At 42.2% G+C, this 24703-nt stretch overlaps 1 protein-coding gene across 2 annotated transcripts in view; it reads right to left on the bottom strand.

Moving 5' to 3' along the window:
• Nucleotides 1-8195: 8195 nt before the first annotated feature.
• Nucleotides 8196-24703, bottom strand: part of FAAP20 (FA core complex associated protein 20) — a 56590-nt gene continuing 40082 nt past the window's right edge. Inside the window, exons 1-4 of one of the 2 annotated variants that reach the window (XM_040427507.1) lie at nt 24565-24607; nt 24330-24477; nt 8964-9724; nt 8196-8817 (exon numbers count right to left, since the gene is read on the bottom strand). In XM_040427507.1, coding sequence (XP_040283441.1) covers nt 8745-8817; nt 8964-9724; nt 24330-24477; nt 24565-24584 — 1002 coding nt within the window. In that variant the 5' untranslated portion in view covers nt 24585-24607 and the 3' untranslated portion in view covers nt 8196-8744. Of the gene's footprint in view, nt 8818-8963; nt 9725-24329; nt 24478-24564; nt 24608-24703 lie in introns of those variants that run through there. The other variant, XM_040427502.1, reaches the window with a different exon arrangement.

Raw genomic sequence — 24703 nt, 5'->3', positions numbered from 1 at the left:
CCAGATCTTGTACTAGACCCGCTTATTCCCCCCGGCTTGCTCACACCTGTAGACGGACGTCTCTGCGATTTCCCAAAAAATTGGGAACACATGATTTCGGACTAGTGGGTCCTTCAAGTAATAAGAGAGGGGTACAGAATACATTTTCAGCTCCTCCTCCTTCGATATTCGTGAAGACCTTTCTCCTCTCTCCTGTAAAACAGATGTACTTGGAACAGGCTATCCTTCTTTACCTACAAAAACAGGCGCTGGAAGAAGTACCCTCTGCAGAGAAAGGATCCGGAGTGTATTCCCCAGTCTTTCTTGTTCCCAAGCCGGATGGGAGTTGGCGGATGATAATAGATCTCCGTTATCTAAAGCGTTATTTTAACTCAAAGGCGGTTCAGAATGGAGACAATTCGCTCGGTCATACAAGTTCTACAACCAGGGGACCTCATGGTCACCATAGACCTCAAAGATGCATATCTGCATGTACCCGTTCAACCAGATCACAGAAAATACCTACGGATTGCTGTCTCTCTTAGGGGCACTGTCAGACATTTTCAATTTGCTGTCCTGCCCTTTGGAATCTCTTCTGCCCCCCACACCTTCACAAAGGTTGTGGTTGCTATAGTGGCAGCCTTGAGGCTAGACGGTTTAGAAATTATTCCTTACCTAGACGACTGGCTACTAAAATCTGCATCTCTAGAGGTGTTGCAGAACCATCTTCATCAGGCTCTAACTTTTCTCCAGCATTTAGGCTGGATAATAAATTGGGAGAAATCTGAGATCGTGCTGGCAACATCAAGAATATTTGTGGGGTTCATAATAGACTCCTCTCGGATGACTCTCTCCCTCACTCCGGAGAGACGCCAGAAGGTAATCAGAGCCGTAGAGTTTCTAATGGTCCCTCGTATGATTTCCACCAGAACCTTGATGAAGATGTTGGGCCAGATGTCAGCAACTGCAGAGGCAGTCCCTTGGGCCCTAGCACACTTGCGCCCTCTTCAGTCAGAAGTGTTGGGCCTGTGGAACCGCAACCCAACTGGGTTAGACAAGAAATGCTCCCCGTCTCCTCGGGTACGCCGCTCCCTCAGGTGGTGGAGGCAGCTGAAAGATGGGAGGTCCTTGATTCCACCCCGTTGGATCATATTGACCACAGATGCATCCCATCTGGAAGAAGTGCCAGTACGGGGTACTTGGACTCCTCAGGAGAGCCAAATGTCGTCAAATTTAAGGGAATTCAGAGCAGTTCGGTTGCCGCTCCTACACTTCGCGCCTCAAATCCAGGGCAAAGCAGTGAGAGTTCGCTCGGACAATATGACGACTGTATTCTACATAAACAGACAGGGAGGATCTCAACCTCTCCTCCAGGAAGTGGGATGGATCCTGTCGTGGGCAGAAGAGAACCTTACCCACCTGACCACAGTTCACATCAGAGGATCTCTCAATGTGGTGTCGAGATATTCCGGTGCCAGGAGAGTGGTCCCTAAGCCAGGAAGTCTTCCATCAGATTACGCAACGGTGGGGAACGCCAGAGATCGATCTTATGGCGACAAGGTTCAACGCCAAGATGGACAAGTTCTGCTCCCTATGTAGGGAGGACAATCCTTGGGCGGTAGATGCTCTGTACATTCCATGGAGGTTCAGGCTGACCTACATGATACCAACAGTATTGATGAAACTCAGGCAAGACCAGACCTCAGTGATCGCCATAATACCTTTCTGGCTGAAAAGGTCTTGGTTCACCCAGCTCATGCAGATGAGCCAGGGAGAATATTGGAAGCTTCCCCTGAGGCAGGACCTAATACATCTGGCCTCAAGAGTCTCAACCTGACAGCCTGGAGGTTGATTGCCCCCTTCTAGAATCTAGAGGGTTTTCTGCGAGGGTCCTGGAGATTTTATCCCATTCCAGATCGATATCTACCAACAAAGCTTACTCCTGGATCGGAAAGAGTTTTCGGCAGTGGTGTGCCCTAAATGTGGTGTCCTCTGTGGATCCCCCTATTTCTTCCATTCTTTAGTTCCTACAGGATGGTTTAGACAAGGGTCTCAAACCTTCAACCTTAAGGGTACATACCTCAGCTTTGTCTGCAGTTATGGGCAAGCCAGGACCCTCTAATCAAAAGGTTCCTTAAAGGAGCCGAAAGACTGCAACTAGCCCTATACCTCAGTGGGATCTGCCAGTCGTGCTCAGTGGGTTATGCTCTCCCCCCTTTGAGCCTCTTCAGAGCGTGAATTTAAAGTTCTTGTCTTGGAAGACCTGTTTTTTGCGGGCCATTACTTCAGCAAAGAGAATCGGAGAATTGCAGGCCTTGGCGGCTGTGGAGCCTTATACTCTATTTTTACCGGATAGAGTCCTTCTGCGGTTTCTCCCTACCTTCGTGCCTAAGGTACCTTCTTTCCACAATTTAAACCAGGTCATTTACCTGTTTTTTATCCATCTCCAGTGTCGGAAGAAGAGCAGGTCCTTCAGACCCTAGATGTTGCCAGAAGTATGAAGATCTACCTAGAAAGAACTAAGGACTTTTGAAGATCTGAGATTTTTTTAAAATTCTTTTTGCCAGAAGAAACAAGGGTCTTAAAGCTTCTAAACCAACATTAAGCCATTAGATCAAATAGGCCATCAGAGTAGCTTTTGGCTCCCAGGGTTTGGTGCCCCCTGCCTTTGTTCACGCTCATTCTACCCGAGCGGTAGCTACCTCTGTGGCTGAGTGGAGCCTAGTGCATTTGGATCACATTTGTGCTGCTGCCTCATGGAGTTCCTACTCTACATTTGTCAGCCATTATAGGCTTGACTTAAGTAGTTCAGAACACACCGCCTTTGGCAGGTCGGTCTTGAATTCAGTTCAGCTGGAAGACCCTCCCTCATAGGTTTTCTTCTTTCTAAGTCCCCAGTTGTGCTGCTGTTTGGACGTAAGGGAATCGTTAATTTCTAACGATAATTAGTTTTCCCTTATGCCGCAGTTTTGGCGGCTCGGATGCGGACCCATTCACTTCAATGGGGCCGCAAAAGATGCGGACAGCACTCTTTGTGCTGTCCACATCCGTTGCTCCGTTCCGCCCCGCAAAAAAAATATAACCTGTCCTATTCTTGTCCGCGTATTGCGGACAAGAATAGGCAGTTATATTAAAGGCTGTCCATGCCGTTCCGCAAAATGCGGAACGCACACGGATGCAATCCGTGTTTTGCGGATCCGCGGTTTGCAGACCGCAAAAAACACACAACAGTCATGTGCATGAGGCCTTAGTCTTAACAGCAGCACACGTATTTCCATCCCTCTAGTGTTTTGTTGTGTAGTACTTTATAGTTTGCACGGGATGTGTGTTGGAGGAGGGCTTTATAGGGGCCCATCTGGTTAATTACCACTTTATTTGATTTAATTAATAAAATTTCCACCTGTCCTGATTGTCCACAGGGGCAGTAATACCCCGGTTGTGCTGCTGTTAGGACTAAGGGAAAACAAATTATCGTTAGAAATTAACGAATAGTTATGTATACCGCATAGAGAACCCCATAAAAAAAAAAACCTGACAGAATTACTATTTTTGCCCACCTCACCTCCTAAAAAATGGTATAAAGAAAACAATCAAAAAGTCATTTATACCCCAAAATAATGCAAAAAAAAAAAACCTACAGCTTGTCCCACAACAAACAAGCTCACACACAGCTCAGTCAGCAAAAGAATAAAATAGTTATGGTCCCTAAAAACTAATTTCAGTAAATTCCATGTTAGAAAATCCAGATGCCGCTCCTTCCCTTCCGAACGCTGCCATGTCACCAAACAGCAGTTTACGATCACAAATGGGGTGTTGCTGTATTCAGGAAAAATGCATAACAGATTGTAGGGGGCATTTTCTCCTGTTACCCCTTGTAAAAATAAAAAAAATTTGGGGCTAAAGCAACAGTCTGCGGTACAGACGATGAAATATGTGATCAAAATTACAATTTTGTGAACGATAACTGGCGCGTCTAAAGGGTCATTGTTGAAACGTTCACTACACCAAGAAGCAACATTATTCATTGCTCAATCGTACCGATTATTACCTCATATAAAGGTACTTTTAGACTAATAGGAGAGTAGACCTATCCCCATAATATGAAGGCCTAATTTACACATCAGTGATTGTGAGCCAAAACCAAGGGATCTTTCCCTTATACCTTATGTCAGTGGAGGCTCCAATCCTGGTTTTGGGTCACAATCACTGATGGAAATCACTGACATGTAAATTAGGCCTTAACACAAACTAACATCGATATCACTTGGTGTTGGTTTGAATATTGTAATCAGCTATAATTCACTACCGCACTGGTGTCAGCACTTTGTCCCAGCCACTATTACATGCCGGGCGGCTCCTCTCAGCTCACTCTGATTGACAGGTCTCTCCTGATTTATGCACAGGGTAAAGACCTCTCAATCCTAGTGAGACATGCAGAGCAGACTTCAGAGTTAAACACCTGATTATGAACATTGCTTCTCATAGTTAGAAGCAATATGATGATAGGTTCGCTTTCAGGAACATTTCTACCTAAAACCTGAAAACGCCCATATATTAGTCCAGAGATATTGGCATTTTATGCAGTTCTAGCAGTCATTTCGCAAAACAGTAGCCTTATTGTCAAATTAACTTCTTAAAAACAGGTTATGCTTCTCTCATCATGTTCAACAATGGTCTGTTTTACCAACATATACGTAAATACGTAAAAAAAAAAAAAAATCATTAGTGACAACTAGGGATAAGCGAATCGACTTCGGATGAAACATCCAAAGTCAATTTGCATAAAACTTTGTTCTAATACTGTACAGAGCAGGAGCTCCGGACAGTATTAGGCCTCTTGCACACAACCGTTTTTTTCTTTCGTTTACGGGCCATTTTTTGCATTCTGTATATGGAACCATTCATTTCAATGGTTCCGCAAAAAAAACTGAATGTACTTCGTATGCATTCAGTTTCCGTATTTCCATTCCGTTGAAAGATAGAACATGTCCTATTATTGCCCGCAAATCATGTTCTGTGGCTCCATTCAAGTCAACGGGTCCGCAAAAAAAACGGAACACATATGGAAATGCATCCGTATGTCTTTCGTATCCGTTCCGTTTTTGCGGAACCATCTATTGAAAATTTTATGCCCAGCCCAATTTTTTCTATGTAATTACTGTATACTGTATATGCCATACGGAAAAACGGACCAGAAATGGAAACACAACGGAAACAAAATACGGAACAACGGATCCGTGAAAAACGGACCGCAAAACACTGAAAAAGCCATACAGTCATGTGAAAGAGGCCTTAGAATGTATTGGCTCCGATGAGCCGAAGTTATTGCTCCAAGTGGTACCTTGGAACTGAACCAGAGTTCGGGAAATGTTTTTTTACAGTACAAATTGATTTATAAAGTTATTGCGCAAAGTCTCATTGGCGCCAATACATTCTAATACTGTACGGAGCTCCTAGAACGAAGTTTTATGTGAATCGACTTCGGAAGTCGATTCGCTCATCCCTAGTGACAACCAATATGACGGCACTTCCTGTCTCTATACATCTAAAGGCCCTGACATACGGGCAGACTAACACTAATGAGCGTTTGTATGAAAGCTCATTAGCGATAATCAGCTCATTTAAAATGCAGTTGATTACCCGATGAAAGAGCAAAATCGTTGGTGCGGACAACTAAATCAGCAGATCGTGTTTGCCGGCAGCAATGAATCTGTATTTGGACGAGCGACGGCATTAGTGATCACTTCTCCCCATACTGTGGAGGAGATCGCTGCATGTAAATGGAGTGTTCTCCACTGATGAGCAACCATCTGCTCCATTGAGCAGTGTAAAGACTTAAGCTACTAATAGACAAGTAAGTGTCCATTCTTGTAAATTCTTTTTAGGATAGATTCACATGGGGCGGAAAATCCGCAAAGCAGCAAAGTGGATGATATCTAGCCAAATCTCACTTACCTGCTGCAGAGATTTTTAAAGCGTTTAACCCCTTAAGGACCCTGGGATTTTCCATTTTTGCGTTTTTGCTTTTCACTCCCCGCCTTCCCATAGTCCTAACTTTTCTATTTTTCCATTCACATAGCCTTATGAGGGCTTATTTTTTGCAGGACAAGTTGTACTTTCTAATGGCTCCATTTACAGTTGCATACCATGTAGTAGGAAGCAGGAAAAAAATTCCAAATGGGTCAGAATTGGGAAAAAACGCAATTCTGATAAAGGTTTTTATTTTTTTTTTACACTGTACACTATGCAGTAAAATTAACCTGTTATCTTTATTCTCCAGGTCAGTACGGTTCCAACAATACCACACTTGTATCATTTTTCTTGCGTTTTAATACTGAAAAAAAACTTTTTCATCACCATATTCTGACCCCTATAACTTTGTTGTAGCTGTGTCAGGGCTCATTTTTTGCCAGACGATCTGTTCCTTTCAGTGATACCAATTTTAAGTGTATGCAACTTTTTGATCACCTTTTATTAAAAAATTATTGAGTAGTTGAAGTGACAAAAAAATGGCAAATTGTCCGTTTTTATTTTTTTTTCCGCTATGCCATTTGCCGTATGCCATTGATATTGTTATATTTTAATAGTATGGGCATTTTCGCACGCGGCGATGCCCATGATGTTTATTTTTTTTATTGGTTAAGTATTTTTATTTTAAGGAAAGGGGGGTGATTTGAACTTTTTTTTTTTTTTATATTTGTAAAAACTTTTTTTAGTCGCCTTGGGTGACAATAACTGGCAATCATTGGATTGCCCATAGTATTCAGTGATGGCTAAATAGCCATCATTGAAGACTTCATTTGCACTATATCAATACAAGGCTGCCATCTAGTGGCCTGTATTGATATATACATCTAATTGACTCTGAAGCCTGCTTGAGGCTTCGGTCAATTAGCGCAAGGTAACAGGTTCCCCGATCTCAGCCGGTGAACGCTGTTACCGGACCGTAAGCGCGCGACTTCCGGTTCTGGTCTGCGCACATGCCGTGGTCACATTTGACCCCGGCATCTGAAGGGTAAGATGTATGCGATCAGCCTTATAGCTGATAGTATACATGTACCGCGGGTCTCTGCTATTTAAAATAGCAGAAACCCCGCGGCTAAGGTTCCCGCAGCTACGTCATGGAGGATCCTTAAAGGGTTAATGTTTTGACTATTTGTATAAATACAATCATAGAGTGTAGTAATTTCACGTGATTACAAGTGTAAACTACGGCTGTTACCCGAAGAATCTGCTCTGCCGGAAACTGTAACTTACTAGAATTACAGGTTATAGTTACTAGATTTCTGGAAAGGGGTCGTTGATCCAGGGAGTTATTCTGATTGCCTGATTGGAGTCGGGAAGGAACGGGTTTCCCCTAAAGTGAGGAAAATTTGCTTCTTCCTCACAGCGTTTTTTTTTCCTTCCTCTGGATCAACTTGCAGGATAACAGGCTGAGCTGGATGAACTGTCTTTTTTCAGCCTTATAAACTACCGTATGTTACTTATAGGCTACATTATGTGATGCTGCGTGTTCGTCCAGTGGAAGCAGCTACATGTCCTTCTAAGACCCCTTTCACACGAGCGTGACTGATTAGGTCCGGATGCGTTCAGTGAGATGTAAGTGAGAAGCAAGTTCAGTCAGTTCTGTCTGCAATTGAGTTTTTTCCATGCGGGTGCAATGCGTTTTGATGTGTTTTTCATGTGCGTGATAAAAAAAACTGAATGTTTACAAACAACATCTCCTAGCAACCACCGGTAAAAAACACACTGCATCCGCACTTGCTTGCGGATGCAATGCCTTTTTCACTGAAGCCCCATTCACTTCTATGGGGCCAGGGCTGCGTGAAAAACACAGAATATAGAACATGCTGTGTTTTTCCCGCAACGCAGAACTGATGCGTGAAAAAATCATCTCATGTGCACAGACTCATTTAAATGAATGGGTCAGGATTCAGTGTGGGTGCTATGCGTTCACGTCACGCATTGCACCCGCGTGGAAAACTCGCTCATGTGAAAGGGGCCTAAATGATGAAATCTTCTACATCTTGAAGTCTTCTGTCTAGCCCTAGGGATTGCTGGTCCATGGATTTCAAGATTCACTTTCATGTACTGTATACATTTTTCCTTTCTGAGGATAGGCTCTTACTCACAAAGTGCTGTAACTTCTAAGCAACAAAGCAATTTATTACAGTAAAGGAATTATTAATATATGCATTGTTTCAGCCATTCTGCAATCTAATATTGGTTTTTATTGTATGATATACAAAATACAAAGCAAAAGAAGAGTCGACATTTTTGGATTGGAGCTACAAGGCGATCTTGGTGGTGACAGCCATCACTATGTAGCAGTGCACTTACTGAATTGAAAGGGGAAGTAGCACAACTTGCAAGTTTCCACCCCCGACACCGGATGTTTTCATCCACAGCAGTGGCAGTACTGGGACCAGAAACGGCGCAGAAAGCGGGGTAAGTATATTCAGTGTGAGGGGCCCCGGGCGGCACTTAATAGTCTTGGATAACCCCTTTAAAGTAGTATTCTAGACATGCATTAGGGTGGGTTCAAACACAGGCACCCCTACCTACCCCAGGAGTTGTGGTATGAAGAGGTTGAACAAACACACATTTGGAAGGGCCATACAAAAATCTACAGCAGCTATGGAAACAGCATGATACATAAAACCATACCTAATTTCACATTTACCTATGTACTATACATGTATAAAGATGTGCATCGAATACTCTCTCCATCAATTAGAATCTGGTGACGCACTTCTTCGGTTAAATCACCACGCTACATCAACAGTTGTTTCCGATAAGCACTGAGCCAGATGGCTGTCCATATCAAGCTGTGAAAACCTGTTCATGAAAAAAATACATTGTCTTGTTATAAAAAAAAAAAAATAATATAATAATTCTTCTATCATTAATGTACAGCGTGTCAGTATAATACTAAATTCTCAAGAACAGGTAAAAATAATAATAATATTTAATGTTGTACTTACTGCTTTGGAAACTGCAGTAAACATATGGGACATTTGTCCAATGAGCTTGTAGCACCTGCTGATACGCCTGCACTCTCTTTTATCTTACGTCCTCTGCTACTTCCTTCTGATATCTCTTCTTTTGATGCATCGGCTGTTATAACATGACTAGGCTGAGGCTTTTCTTCAGTTCCTGGTTCCTCTTTTGCATTGTGGACCTGTATTGTCTTGGTACTTTTCAAAGAAGTTACTGTAGCCCATAAATTAATCTTTGGTTTCTGTGAGGTCTGCTTCTCCTTGGTATGTTTTGTGGAACCCTTTTGTGATGGCTGCAGCTCCTTAGCGTTCCTTGAGGAACCTTTCTGTAATATCTCTGGTTCTTTGACATTCCTTGAAGAACCCTTTAGTAATGTCCGTGGTTTAGTGACATTTTCTGACACGCTTTTTTGTGACGTCTGAGGCAACGAAATATTCTTGGTTGAACCATTGTGTGGTGTGGGTAGGTTCTCTGTATTCCTTTTGGATTCCTCACTACAGACTGGAATCCTCACTTGCTTGATGGGCAAAACTGTAGATTTTGTTTGCGGAACGTTTTCTGGAAGTGCTTCTGATGAGGGTTTCTTAATGTGCTCAATATTCTGCTGATTGTCCTCGACCTCTGGTACACAAGGCTCTTCTGCATTATCAATAGTAAGGGCAGTAGGCAATGGAAACCATTCAAAGTTCATGTCTCCAACTTTAAACACTTCGGTGTCGATCATCTCCTCTTCCTTTCTGCTCATCTAAAGGTAATTTTTAAACATTAAGAAAAATGTAATGGGACACAAAAGATATACCACAACTTTGCCTGGCCTGCAGGCATGATTGAGAATATTATCAGTATTTCATGGTATAAAAACAAATTGTGTTATAGCATTAATATGTAATTTCTAAACTAGTGTAGTTAGAGATGAGCAAATCTAAGTTGACGAAGTGGAATTCGATCTGAATTTCAGGAAAAATTTGATTCGCCCCGGAGTCAAATTTTCTCGCTCTTCGTGGTAACGAATTGCATTTTTTTTCTAAAATGGCTGCTGAACGTGTTACAAAGTGAAAGTAAGAAGCCCGGGAATGAGGGAGCACCCACAATGCCATGCGGATAGCCAGCCCCTGTGATGTCACAGCCCTATAAAAAGCCTCCTCATGCCCGGTCTCCGCCATTTTACAGTGAATTTAGTGCAGGGAGAGACGTTGCAGGCACTAAGGACAGTGATTAGAAAAGACTTGAATTAAAAATTTAAAATAAAGTGATTGAGCAGTTCAGGAAAAGATCATTCATAGTGTATGGAAAGGATAGGGAGGCATCATCTACACCAGGCATCCTCAAACTGCGGCCCTCCAGCTGTTGCAAAACTGCAACTCCCAGCATGCCCGAACAGCCTACAGGTATCAGCCTACAGCAGGGCATTGTGGGAGTTGTAGTTTTACAACAGCTGGAGGGACGCAGTTTGAGGATGCCTGATCTACACTATAGGGAGAGCGGGGACCAATAGGGGAGTGTACAGCCTTGGTGTGGCGAAACCGACCTCGCCACTGGGTTTTGGAGAGGACTGGCTGCTGGCCTCTTGCCCCAGGATTATGGGCCATATACTAACTTTTAAACCCCTGAACCGATTCAAGTGAATTTTGGATAGGTTTGTTCCCAAGTTATACTGTTTAAATTAATGTAAGTTATATGTATGGCCAATGTAAACTCACAAAGTTGTAACAATTTATAATAAGTGTAACTTGTCAGCTTGGGAGGAATATGCGGGTGTGTTTCTATTGTGCCATTGTCCCATTGTGTGTTTAAAATGGTGATGTCTGTTCTGTTGTCCTCACATGTGTATTGGCGATCTCCCTTTGTCCTCAGAGATAATTGGATTGCTCTTCAGGTTGTCTGGACAGAGAGGAGGAAACCATGATGCATTGTGGGGATATGTTGTCCTATGTCACAGTCTTCATTCTGGTCCTCTGGGGGCGTGAACGATTGGTTGCTGTAGTTACATTGTATGTGTTGTTAATTACTGATTGGTTGTATTTCAAACCCCTGTGGGCAGTACTATGTTTGTGGTTTATGAATAAAAGAGGCTGTACGTGAAGTACAGTCAGACCACTGCTTGACCCTCAACACGGAGCCTTGTCTCGTTATTGGGGGGATTCACTGTATGCTGTTAGGTACTGATTGCCAGGACTGTAAGCTGATCCCTGTTCGTCTGCTAGCAGCTATTCGTGAGGTTCCAGTTTGGAGTGCTACTTTGTATCCAGTTCAGGGGTTTGGTGTTCTGCAGTAGCTGTGCCTGTCTCTCAGAAAGGGGCACATCGCCTAAACGGATTTTAACCCCTTGTCTGCTGAAACGGTCCGTTACACTGGGTAATAGGAGAAATTCTATTACACCTTGCTGCACTAATTGGGGTTAAAAAGGGATCTATTACTACAGATTTTAGGTTGTTTGCATTCTTCGATACATCTGTAATTCCTTGATTCTGTTATTGGGGTGAAACTACGGTCTGATCGTACAGAATTTTGCTGCGTTCACAGCGTTTTATATATAATTCAATCCGTTAATCCTTGATTGTCTAATTGGTGTGACATTGTGGCCTGCTACTACACATTTTAGGTTGCTCAAGTTCTATTATGCATAAATATATCCGTTAATCCCTAATTGGGTAATAGGGCTGAAATTGCGGCCTGCTACTACACAATTTAGGGTGCAAAAGAAAAAAAAAAAATGTTTGCAAAAAAAGATATTCTTCACTTAAAGGGGTTGTCTCACAATCAGGAAATGGCATTCATCGTAGACAAAGTTAATACAAGGCACTTACTAATGTATTGTGATTGTCCATATTGCCTCCTTTGCTGGCTGGATTCAATTTACCATCACATTATACACTGCTTGTTTCCAGGGGTAAGACCACCCTGCAATCCAGCAGTGGTGGTCATTCTTGCACACTGTAGGAAAAAGTTCTGGCCTATCTGGTGGCTGGGACTGTGGGAGTACACATAGGCCAGTGCATTTTCCTATAGTGTGCAAGCAAGGCCACCGCTGCTGGATTACAGGGTGGTTGTAACAATGGATGTGAGCATTGTAAAATGTGATGGACAAATGAATCCAGCCAGCAAAGGAGGCAATATCGACAATAACAATACATTAGTAAGTGTCTTGTATTAACTTTCTCGACATCATAAATGCCATTTGCATTTACAAGTCAGCAGATTTGTACCTATGACCTGTTACATGTGCGCTTGGCAGCTGAAGGCATCTGTGTTGGTCCCATGTTCATATTTGGCCACATTGCTGAGAAAAATTGTTTTAATATATGCAAATGAGCCTCTAGGAGCAATGGCGGCGTTGCAATTGCAGAGAGAGCTGAGCGCATTGCTACTAGATGCTCATTTGCATATATTAAAACATAATTTTTCTCAGCAATGCGGACACATATGAACATGGGACCAACACAGACGCCTTCAGCTGCCAAGTGCACATGTAACAGGTCAGACAGTGTCATAGAGACAAATCTGCTGACAGATGCCCTTTAAAGCACAATTAATGCAGATTATCTGAAATAGACTGTGCAGAATTCGTGTCTTATGAAAGCGACAGCAGAAAAATCCCTTCATTTATGTAGATGAATGTGAAGGCCTGTCTATGGTCCAAAAACACAAGACTATGTTAGAGTTCTATCTGACAGCATTATTCAACAGATGGTAACTTTCAATCCTCTAAGTATTCTGTATCCCACCCAACAGAACTGAGGCAGTGCTTTTTACATAAAAGTCCTGTAGCCATAGTAACGGTAAAAATACTTAAGAGACATCACCCGAATTACTGAAGTAAAATGAAATAAAAGGGTGCATTTCCTGACATAGGGCAACTGCAAAATTCACGTTTGTGCCAATACAGCTGGAGAGCATTAAATGCCATATAAATTGTTATTTAACTACAGCATTTTGGGAAACAGAATTTTTATTTGCACTCTACTGTAGCCAGAGCGGAAAATAATTGACACTGCCAGTTTAAGTAATGCAGGTTATTCAATCAAAAAGCTTCACAATCTGTTCAAGTAATAACTCTGCTCTGAGCATGCTTGTCATCCGCAAAGTAAAAATCTGTGTACAGACGCACTTAATACCTCACTCCAATCTAATCTGATGCCTGTGGATCCCTGTACTGCCATTAACTCATGGCCAGCGCTAGGTCTAACAAAGGTGATAATTTATATCCTGAATTTATTTTTCCACTAGAAACATCATAGACTTTTTTTAAAGATGGATGGACCACTGTTGTCTGCAGTTTCTATGTGACACACTTCTTATGTTCCCCTGTATTATCAGTGGTACTGGACCTGTTACCGCTCCTGACATGTCTCTTTTGATAGCTTCATGTATTCCCCATGTAATAACAAATCTGGAGCTTCTATTCTTACGGCTCTATGTTGTTCCATTCCTTTATTATTTCTACTAGACGTTATGGATGAATTGCTAGCAGTCTGCAGTAAGGGTACAGAGGGGAGGTAACCAGTTGGGGGGGTGTCCCTGCACAGACTCACTCTATCCAATCAGTGCTGCCTTTTTCAGACTGTGCAGGTACAACCCCCCCCCCCCCCACCCACCCAACTGATTACCACCCCTGTGTACTCTTACTGCAGACTGCTAGCAATTCTTTCATAACTTCTAGTAGAAATAATACAGGAATGGCACAACATAGAGCCGTAAGAATAGATACTCCAGAATTGTTATTACTGGTACTAGAAGAACACATAGATGTAGTTAGTGTGGCTGAGACATGATTGGATTCTTTGCATGACTGGTCTGTAAATTTTGAGGGTTTTACACTATTTAGGAAAGACCGGGTCAATATAAAAGGTGGTGGTGTGTGCCTGTATGTGAGGAGTGATCTGAAGACAAGTGTGAAAGAGGCAATTGTGGGCGAGGATGTGGAAACCTTATGGGTGGAGATTCAAAGGGATATAAACACTGAAAAAATAATACTTGGTGTAATCTATAGACCCCCTAACATCTCAGAAGAGATAGAAACGTAACTGTATAACCAAATAGAGCGGGCGGCACAGGCTGGTACAGTAGTCATAATGGGAGATTTTAACTTCCCAGACATTGACTGGGGTCATGGTTCTGCCTCAACTGCAAAGGGGAGAAAATTCCTCAACTTGCTGCAGGACCACTTTATGGACCAGTTTGTAGAAGCTCCCACTAGGGGCGATGCTTTGTTGGATCTGGTTATTTCTAATGATGCAGAGCTTGTTAGTAATGTTACTGTTCGAGAAACACTAGGTAATAGTGACCACAATATAATTATATTCCCCCTAAACTATAAGAAGCAAACTCTGTCAGGCAGAGCAAAGACACAGAATTTTAAAAAGGCTAATTTCCCTGGGCTGAGGGCAGCATTTCAGGGCATAGACTGAGAGCAGCTACTGTCACATAATAATACAGAGGATAAATGGGAGAGCTTTAAATCCACATTGAGTAATTGCACAAAAAAAATTATCCCTTTAGGTAACAAGTATAAACGGCTAAAATTAAACCCTCCATGGCTTACAGCTACTGTAAAAAAAGCAATAAAAGACAAAAAGAGGGCATTTAAAAAATACAAATCTGAGGGGTCAGCTGTAGCGTTTGAAGATTACAAAGGGCTTAATAAAATCTGCAAAAAGGAGATAAAATTAGCTAAGATACAAAATGAACAGCAGGTAGCAAAAGAAAGCAAAACAAATCCCAAGAAGTTTTTTAACTATATAAAAATGCTAAAAAACCTAGATCTGAGCAGGTAGGGCCCCTAAATAATGGTAAAGGGGGGGTAGTTACTGAAGATAAGGAAAAGGCAGAGTTCCTAAATAGTTTTTTTTAGCTCTGTATATACAAAAGAAGAGAAAGGAGCTGATATCTGTGGCGCCGGGTTTGTTAGTACATCCAGTGATATACTCAATTGGCTAACTGTAGATATGGTCCAAGAGAAGTTAAATAGGGTAAATGTGAACAAAACACCGGGTCCAGATGGATTACACCTAAGAGTTCTTAAAGAGCTCACTTCAGTCATTTTTGTTCCCCTGTTTATAATTTTTAAGGATTCTCTAGGGACTAGTACAGTGCCAAGTGATTGGTGCAAGGCAAACATGGTGCCCATATTCAAAAAAGGATCAAGGTCATCCACAGGTAATTATAGACCAGTTAGTTTAACTTCTGTTGTGGGAAAAATGTTTGAAGGACTCTTAAGGGACTATAAATAATACAAACCGGATTCCAAAAAAGTTGGGACACTATACAAATCGTGAATAAAAACTGAATGCAATGATGTGAAGGTGCCAACTTCTAATATTTTATTCAGAATAGAACATAAATCACGGAACAAAAGTTTAAACGGAGAAAATGTACCATTTTAAGGGAAAAATATGTTGAATCTGAATTTCATGGTGTGAACAAATCCCCAAAAAGTTGGGACAAGGCCATTTTCACCACTGTGTGGCATCTCCCCTTCTTCTTACAACACTCTACAGACGTCTGGGGACCGAGGAGACCAGTTTCACAAGTTTAGAAATAGGAATGCTCTCCCATTCTTGTCTAATACAGGCCTCTAACTGTTCAATCGTCTTGGGCCTTCTTTGTTGCACCTTCCTCTTTATGATGCGCCAAATGTTCTCTATAGGTGAAAGATCTGGACTGCAGACTGGCCATTTCAGTACCCGGATCCTTCTCCTACGCAGCCATGTAGTTGTGATTGATGCAGAATGTGGTCTGGCATTATCTTGTTGAAAAATGCAGGGTCTTCCCTGAAAGAGATGACGTCTGGATGGGAGCATATGTTGTTCTAGAACATGAATATATTTTTCTGCATTGATGGTGCCTTTCCAGACATGCAAGCTGCCCATGCCACACGCACTCATGCAACCCCATACCATCAGAGATGCAGGCTTCTGAACTGAGCGTTGATAACAACTTGGGTTGTCCTTGTCCTCTTTGGTCCGGATGACATGGCGTCCCAGATTTCCAAAAAGAACTTCGAATCGTGACTCGTCTGACCACAGAACATTCTTCCATTTTGCCACACTCCATTTTAAATGATCCCTGGCCCAGTGAAAACGCCTGAGCTTGTGGATCTTGCTTAGAAATGGCTTCTTCTTTGCACTGTAGAGTTTCAGCTGGCAACGGCGGATGGCACGGTGGATTGTGTTCACTGACAATGGTTTCTGGAAGTATTCCTGAGCCCATTCTGTGATTTCCTTTACAGTAGCATTCCTGTTTGTGGTGCAGTGTCGTTTAAGGGCCCGGAGATCACGGGCATCCAGTATGGTTTTACGGCCTTTACCCTTACGCACAGAGATTGTTCCAGATTCTCTGAATCTTCGGATGATGTTATGCACAGTTGATGATGATAGATGCAAAGTCTTTGCAATTTTTCGCTGGGTAGCACCTTTCTGATATTGCTCCACTATCTTTCTGCGCAACATTGTGGGAAATGGTGATCCTCTACCCATCGTGGCTTCTGAGAGACACTGCCACTCTGAGAAGCTCTTTTTATACCCAATCATGTTGCCAATTGACCTAATTAGTGTTAATTGGTCTTCCAGCTCTTCGTTATGCTCAAATTTACTTTTTCCAGCCTCTTATTGCTACTTGTCCCAACTTTTTGGGGATTTGTTGACACCGTGAAATTTTGAATCAATGTATTTTTCCTTTAAAATGATACATTTACTCGGATTAAACGTTTGATCTGTCATCTACATTCTATTACAAATAAAATATTGACATTTGCCATCTCCACATCATTGCATTCAGTTTTTATTCACAATTTGTTTATTGTCCCAACTTTTTTGGAATCCGGTTTGTATTATAAGTGATAGCCAACATGAGTTTACCAAGGACAGAAGTTGTCAGACTAACCTGATTTGTTTTTATGAGGAGGTGAGTAGTAGCCTGGACAGAGGGGCGGCTGTGGATGTAGTGTTTCTGGATTTTGCAAAGGCTTTTTATACTGTCCCTCATAGGTGTTTAATAGGTAAAGTAAGGTCTATAGGCTTGGAAAGTATAGTTTGTAATTGGATTGAAAACTGGCTGAAGGACCGTGTCCAGAGAGTTGTGGTCAATGATTCCTATTCAGAATGGTCCCAGGTTATAAGTGGTGTACCCCAAGGTTCAGTGCTGGGCCCTTTATTATTTAATTTATTTATTAATGATATTGAGGACGGGATTAATAGCACCATTTCTATTTTTGCAGATGACACTAAGCTGTGTAGGACTGTACGGTCTATGGAAGATGTCCATAAACTACAAGCTGACATGAACACAGAGTGATTGGGCATCAACTTGGCAAATGAGGTTCAATGTGGACAAATGTAAAGTTATGCATTTTAGTAGTAATAATCTCTGTGCTTCATATGTCCTAGGTGATGTAGCACTGGGAGAGTCACTTATAGAGAAGGATTTGGGTGTCCTTGTGGATGGTAGATTAAATTACAGCACACAATGTCAATCAGCTGCTTCTAAGGCCACCAGGGTATTGTCATGCAATAAACGAGGCATGGACTCGCAGGGTAGGGATGTAATACTACCACTTTACAAAGCGCTGGTGCGGCCTCATCTGGAATATGCAGTCCAGTTCTGGGCACCAGTACATAGAAAGATTAAAAGAATTGAATTTATTTAGTCTTGAGAAGAGACGTCTAAGGGGGGACATGATTAACCTATACTAATATATAAATGGGCCATACAAAAAATACGGTGAAAAACTGTTCCATGTAAAATGTGCTCAAAAGACAAGGGGGTACTGCCTCCGACTAAAGAAGAAAAAGTTCAGTCTCCAGAAGCGTCAAAGCTTCTTTACTGTAAAAACTTGGAATAGACTTCCTCAGGACGTGGTCACAGCAGTAACAGTGGACAGTTTCAAAAAGGGTTTAGATGAATTCTTAAAAGTAAAAAACATTAATGCTTATGAAAACGTGTAGAAATCTGAGTCTCACCTTCTTCTGGGATTCGTGTCCCTACCTATCCCTTGGTTGAACTTGATGGACGTTTGTCTTTTTTTCAACCGTATTAACTATGTAACATAAGGAATGCATGAAGCTATTAAAACAGGCATGTCAGGAGTGGTGACAGGTCATATTAAAGGGGTTGTCTCATCATGGACAATGGGGCATATCGCTAGGATATGCCCCCATTGTCTTATAGGTGCGGGTCCCACCGCTGGGACCCACACCTATATTGAGAACGGAGCCACGCAAGGTGGTGGCTGAAGGACTCCGGTCCGGCCACCACCAAGCCGACTCCCCAAAGAAGTGAATGGGAGCGTACCGCGCATGCACAGTGCGCCCTCCTTCACTTGCAGGGCTCAGTTCTAAATATAGCTGCAGACCTGCACCTATAAGACAATGGGGACATATCCTAGCGATATGCCCCCATTGTCCATGATGAGACAACCCCTTTAAAGTGTACTGTATGAAATAATAGAGGAAGGCAGTGGAATGTAATAAAATTAACTATTTGACATCTGGCATGGTTTAACCCTTTAAAGATATTTAGGGCAGAAGTGGAGTATGGTTCAGGTTTAGTAGCTGAGCCTTCCTCATATATGTGGCAGGTCCCAGCTGGGTTTTAATATAGCTAACACCCGCCTGCAGTGACAGGGATCAGTCCGATACTGGTCATTTAATCCCTCAGATGCAGAAGTCAATATTAGCAACTGTGGCATCTAAGCAGTTAGACAGAGGGATGGTGTTCCGTCTGTGCTCCGACGAATTCTCCCTGGTGGTGAAATAGCAAGGTGTAGATTGGTTGTTTTGTAAGCCTGAGGCCTTGTGAAGGAAGGCTCCCTGGCCTACCGCTGTAAACCGCCTGCATCAAACCTTGACAGGAAGACTGCAACTATGGTATAAACGATCAAACGAATCTCCTAGGGGGATTAAAAATATTTTAAAAAAATAAAAAAAATAATTGAAATCACTCCTTTTATAATTTTACATATGAAAACAAAAGTTATGGCTGTCAGAATTTTTTTAATGTAGTAAAGCATAAAAAAAAAAAAAAAAACACATGATATAGTAAATGAAATAATGCCATTAAAATACTTGTCCTGCGAAAAAACAAGCCGTCATACAGCTTTGTGAACGGAAATGACTTTTGGAAGGTTGGAAGGAAAAAAAGAAAAAAAAAAGTTTATGGCATCAAGGGGTTAAAAATAAATCCATATATCTCACATTTTACTTGCTTTCACTATTTTATGATATGGCTTGTCTTCAAAACAAAACTTCACATATCAACCTTACTGTCAGACCTGCCAAGAGACTGGGATCATACATGGGCAATGTCCAGGTCAGTACCTCTTAGGATCTCAATTAAAGTAAATATGAGAGGTAACCTAACTCCTGGCAGAAATATCTGACCCTGAGGCATAACCACCATTGGCCCTGTCCTCATTCTGGTTCTTGTGTTCATGCTAGGCGGCCATGCCTGAATAGAATTATTTTATGGGAAAAAAGCAGAAGATCTTACTAAAATCATGAAGTGGTTATCCAAGGTACCACAAAATAAAAATAGGATGGATACAGAGATAGCTACTTGTACTCCTAAAATGCAGAATTTAGAGTTATTTACAGCTGCTATATGTATCGTCTAAAAACTGCTTAAAACTATGGTGGTTTGAGCTGACAGGAGAGTGGACAAACATTGCAGCACCCCTGATTTATCCCCTCCAGCCATAAAAAGCCCTAAAACCTATCTTCTTCCCTACAGCTCCCTGAATCTAACAAGGGGAGAAATGTTCAGATTGCGACAGAACAAGCCTTGGGCTTAAAGGAGTTATCCAATAGTTCAAATACCTGCGATGCTAGAGAGGTTGGCCACAGTCCCCCCCGTCGCCGGTTGTTTTGATCCATGCGACGGGGAGATTCAGCGGTGGAGGGACACCGGTGCCAGCGACCAGGTAAGTATCATCTATAGGAGGGGCCCAGGCATTGTGGGGGGTATTTGTACTATTGGATAACCCCTTAAGGCCCGGAGTTTTTAGTTTTTTTTTGCATTCTCGTTTTGCGCTCCCTGCCTTCCCAGAGCCATAACTTTATAGCCATATGAAGGCTTGTTTTTTGCGGTACAAGTTGTACTTTCCAAAGCCACCATTTAATATTGCATATGATGTAGTGGGAAGCAGGTGAAATTGCAAAAAAAAAAAAAAAAAACTATTCCACCACAGTTTTACGTTTTTTTTTTTTATTTACGACGTTTGATATGTGATAAAACTGAACAGTTAACTTTATTCTACAGGTCAGTACGAATCCAGCGATACCTTATATGTATAGTTTTTCTTGCGTTTTGATAGTGATAAAAAAAGAAAAAGTCGGAAAAAAAAATCTGTTTTTGTCGCCATATTTTGACCCCTATAACTTTTTTGTAATTAAGTGTACGGAGCTGTATGGGGACTCATTTTTTGCAGGGTGATCTGAACTTTTCATTGATACCATTCTGGGGTGTGTATGACTTTTTGATCACTTTTTTAATATAATTTTTTGTAGAAAATGAAGCGACCAAAAGCGGCGCTTTTTTTCCATTTTGCTGTTTGCCGTATGGGGAATATATTTTTATACTTTTATACTATGGGCGTTTTTGCACATCGGGACACCCATGATGTGTATTTTTTTAGTTCTTTTATTTTGGGAAAAGGGGATGATTTGAATTTTTATGTTTTATTTATTTATTTATTTAAACTTTTAATTTATTTTACACTTTTTTTTTATAGTTCCCATAGGGAACTATAACATGCAATCATTAGATTGCTATTATCATAGACTCCAATGCACATGCATTGGAGTCTATGATGATTTTACTAGTTTCCTATGGAGCCCTATCACAGGCAAGGGCTCCATAGGAAATACTATGCAGCAGCCTCCTGTCATTCATAAAGACAGGGACTGCTGCACACAAGCTCCGGCTCCTCCGATCGCTACACATGGGGAGCCGGGGCACAATCAAATGTGCGCACTTTCGGTTTCAGCGTGCTCAGATGCCGTGGTCAGGATTGACCACGGCATCTGTGGGGTTAAATGTCCACGATCAGCATTACCGCCAGTTGCGGACATGAGCCGCGGGTGTCTGCTTGAAAAAGCAGGCGGCCACCCGCGGCTATGGTGCCCGCATCGGGCGCCATCTTTAAACAGCCGCCCAGTGCCGTACATGTACGCCGCTGGGCGTGAAGGGGTTAACTATATTTTTACTCTGGCACTCCCTAGAGGCCTGCTGTGTACACACTGGGCACATCAGAGACCCACCTCACATGGGTGGGGGCCCATCGATATACTACAGACCAGGGGTGTACAGTTGTGTTCAAAAAAATAGCAATCAGACATCACTAACCGGATCAATCACTTAATCACTTATTGAATGGGGCATGTTCAAAATAATAGCAGTGTGGAGTTCAATGAATAAGGTCATTCATTCTTTGAAAAACAGGTGGCAATTATTGCTCTTATTTAAGGAAGGAAGCCAGCAAATGTTGTACACGCTGGTTACAGTGCATTTCTCTCTGAAATTCTGAGGAAAATGGGTCGTTCCAGACATTGTTCAGAAGAACGGTGTGCCTTGATTAAAAAGTTGATTGGAGAGGGGAAAACATATAAAGAAGTGCAGAAATGATAGGCTTCTCAGCTAAAGTGATCGCAAATGCTTTAAAATGGCAACCAAAACCTGAAACATGTGGAAGAAAGCGAAAAACAACCTTTCAAATGGATAGAAGAATAGCCAAAATGGCAAGGCCAACAATCAGCCCCAGCAAGATCAAAGAAGGTCTAAAGTTACCTGTGAGTACTGTTACAATTAGAAGAGGCTTATGTGAAGCCAAGCTATCTGCAAGAAGACCCTGCAAAGTCCCACTGTTAATAAAAAGACATGTGCTGAAGAGGTTACAATTTGCCAAAGAGCACATTGACTGGTCTAAAGAGACATTTTGTGGACTGATGAAAGTAAGATTGTCCTTTTTGGGTCTAGTGGACGGAGAGAGTTTGTCAGACGACCCCCAAACACTGAATTCAAGCCACAGTACACTGTGAAGACAGTGAAGCATGGTGGTGCAAGAATCATGATATGGGGATGTTTCTCATACTACGGTGTTGGGCCTATTTATCGCATACCAGGGATCATGCATCAGTTTGAATACATCAGAGTACTTGAAGAGGTCATGCTGCCTTGTGCTGAAGAGGAAATGGCCTTGAAATGGGTGTTCCAACAAGACAACGACCCCAAACACACCAGTAAACGTGCAACATCTTGGTTCCAGACCAACAAGATTGACGTTATGGAGTGGCCAGCCCAATCCCCGGATCTCAATCCAATAGAAACTTGTGGGTGACATCAAAAATGCAGTTTCTGAGGCAAAACCAAGAAAAAGAGAAGAACTGTGGAATGTAGTCCAATCATCCTGGGCTGGAATACCTGTTCACAGGGGCCAGAAGTTGGTTGACTCCATGCAATACAGATGTCCAGCAGTTCTCAGAAACAGTGGTTATACAACTAAATATTAGTTAAGTGATTCAAAGGAAAGCAAAATCTTCAAACATTTTTCACTTTATATAGTGAATGTTTGAGTTTGTAAAGAAGAATACAAACACTGCTATTTTTTTGAACAGTCAGATATTCACTTTTCTTAATTTTTTTTAGAGGAACAACACAAATTTGATATACGTTTCTTCATGTTTGCATTTGGAATAGAATGTGTAGTGTTCCCAATGCATTTCTGTGTATGGGAATTAAAGCTATTAGAAGGATTTTGAGCTTTATTCACTTTTTTAAACACACTGCTATTATTTTGAACACAACTGTATATCCCATCTAGGACAGGTGGCCCTGGGGCTCCGAAATGGAGCTGAAGCGCCTCATCTAGCAGAGGTTCTGCCAGCACTCCTGCAATCACCAGACAGTGTCACCTCCAGTGATATAGAGCAGATGCTATGTCATAAATGATTACTGAAATCTACAAGCTGCCATATATTTCAATCAGTTGCCTGTCCTGTATCCTCCAGCAGTGCAGGGGATATCAAGATCAGCGTAGCACAGTCCTAGGAACACTCCCAATAATTGCCCTGTGTAAAGGTGCCGCCGATCACCTGATGAACAAGCAAATGTTGTCTTACTGGGAGAAGGCCTTATGCACACGATCACCCGTATGTTCGTTCCGCAAACAGAAATATGGGCGGACAAAGATAGGCATTTCTACAATAGTGCAGAACGGGAAAGTGCAGGGTGCACATGACTGGTTTCCGTGTTTTGCGGCTCAGAAAACACTATAGTGTGCACGAGGTATTAAAGGACTTCCTCCCCTCTCTCCTGACATCACAGTGATGCAGGGGAGGAAGCATTAGGAGGTTAGGGGAGATGCAGACAGCAGAGAAGATTGGCGGGCTTGGGCACTTTGAAAAGAAAAGCCCAGTTGGGCACTTGGAAGCTGTTTTTCATAGGAATAAAAGTGCGTGGACATGGAATAAACACCCAGATCACATAAAGGTATGGTTCTAATCCCTTTACAACGCTCTAATGGCTATTGCCGGTAATTATTTTAGTAAAATTTACGTGACAGACTCCCTTTAATCATTGTTTCTGGGCTGTGCTACGTAAACAGCGATCTGCTTCCCAGAAACAATGATTGTCTGTGGCGGGCGATCACTCGTCCCCATATAGCAGAGGTGATTGCTACAAGAAAAAATGCAGCTTTCACCTCCTGTAACGAGAAGGAAATTATAGGGAACTTTTTTGTGACCAATTTTCATGATGCAAATCCACAGCATTGTACAGTACCAGCAAAATGGATGATATTTTATAAAATGTCATCCACACGCTGCGTAATAAAAAACAGCACAAATTCGCAGCATATGTATTTTTGCTGCCGATCTTCATCACGGATTTCACCTTTTGCAATGGAGTGGGTGAAATCCACAGCCATTTCTGTGGCAAAAAAAACACACGTAACACATGCGTTTTTTTGCCACAACATGAAAATGAACCTTGAGCCTCATGCACACAGACGTTGCTCGGCCGTTCTGTGCATTGGAGACCGCAATTTGCGGTCCCCAATGCACGGACACTATCCGTGCATTGAATGGGTCCGTGATCCGTCCACACCGCAAAGAAATAGTTTGCGGTGTAGAGACACGGAGAGAAACCCCACGGAAGCGCTCCGTAGTGTTTCCGTGCCTCCGTTCTGCACAGCCCCTTCAGGATTGCGGACCCATTCAAGTGAATGGGTCTGCATCCGTGATGCGGTGAGCACGCGGCCGGTGCCCGCAACAGCCGTGTGCATGAAGCCTTAAAGATATAAAAGTGACTAGAAGTGAGTGCACAACAACAGGTTAATTAACATCTTCTATTGACTGCACCTTCAGACTGACGTCTGGGAGGCTAGGCACGGCTCCCCAGCCCACATTGCTGAGATCTAGATACACGCTGCTCAGGACCTGCTTCCATATTTGTTCAGCAGCAGTTAATTCGATTTCATCAAACCAGGAACCAGTGAAGTCTTGTCTCCTGAAAGAGATCAAATGCAGCAAACCATGAGCAGGAGCAGAAAGGGTTCACACCAAGTGCCACTTCTGCCAAATCAATTCAGCTTACACTGTAACTGCTGGAAACATGTAATGCCAGGAGGGGACAAGGAATGCTTCTGAACCGACATTAGGAAAAAAAACAACAAAGCAAAAAACATTAGTCTGGATCATTAAACCTTAGTGACTGACATTTTTCACATGTATAA

This window comes from Bufo bufo, chromosome 1 (genome assembly GCF_905171765.1).
Source record: "Bufo bufo chromosome 1, aBufBuf1.1, whole genome shotgun sequence".
In the NCBI taxonomy this organism is placed as follows: domain Eukaryota; kingdom Metazoa; phylum Chordata; class Amphibia; order Anura; family Bufonidae; genus Bufo; species Bufo bufo.
The sequence above is the reverse complement of the archived record's forward strand: the minus strand, read 5'-3'. Positions and strand labels throughout refer to the sequence as shown.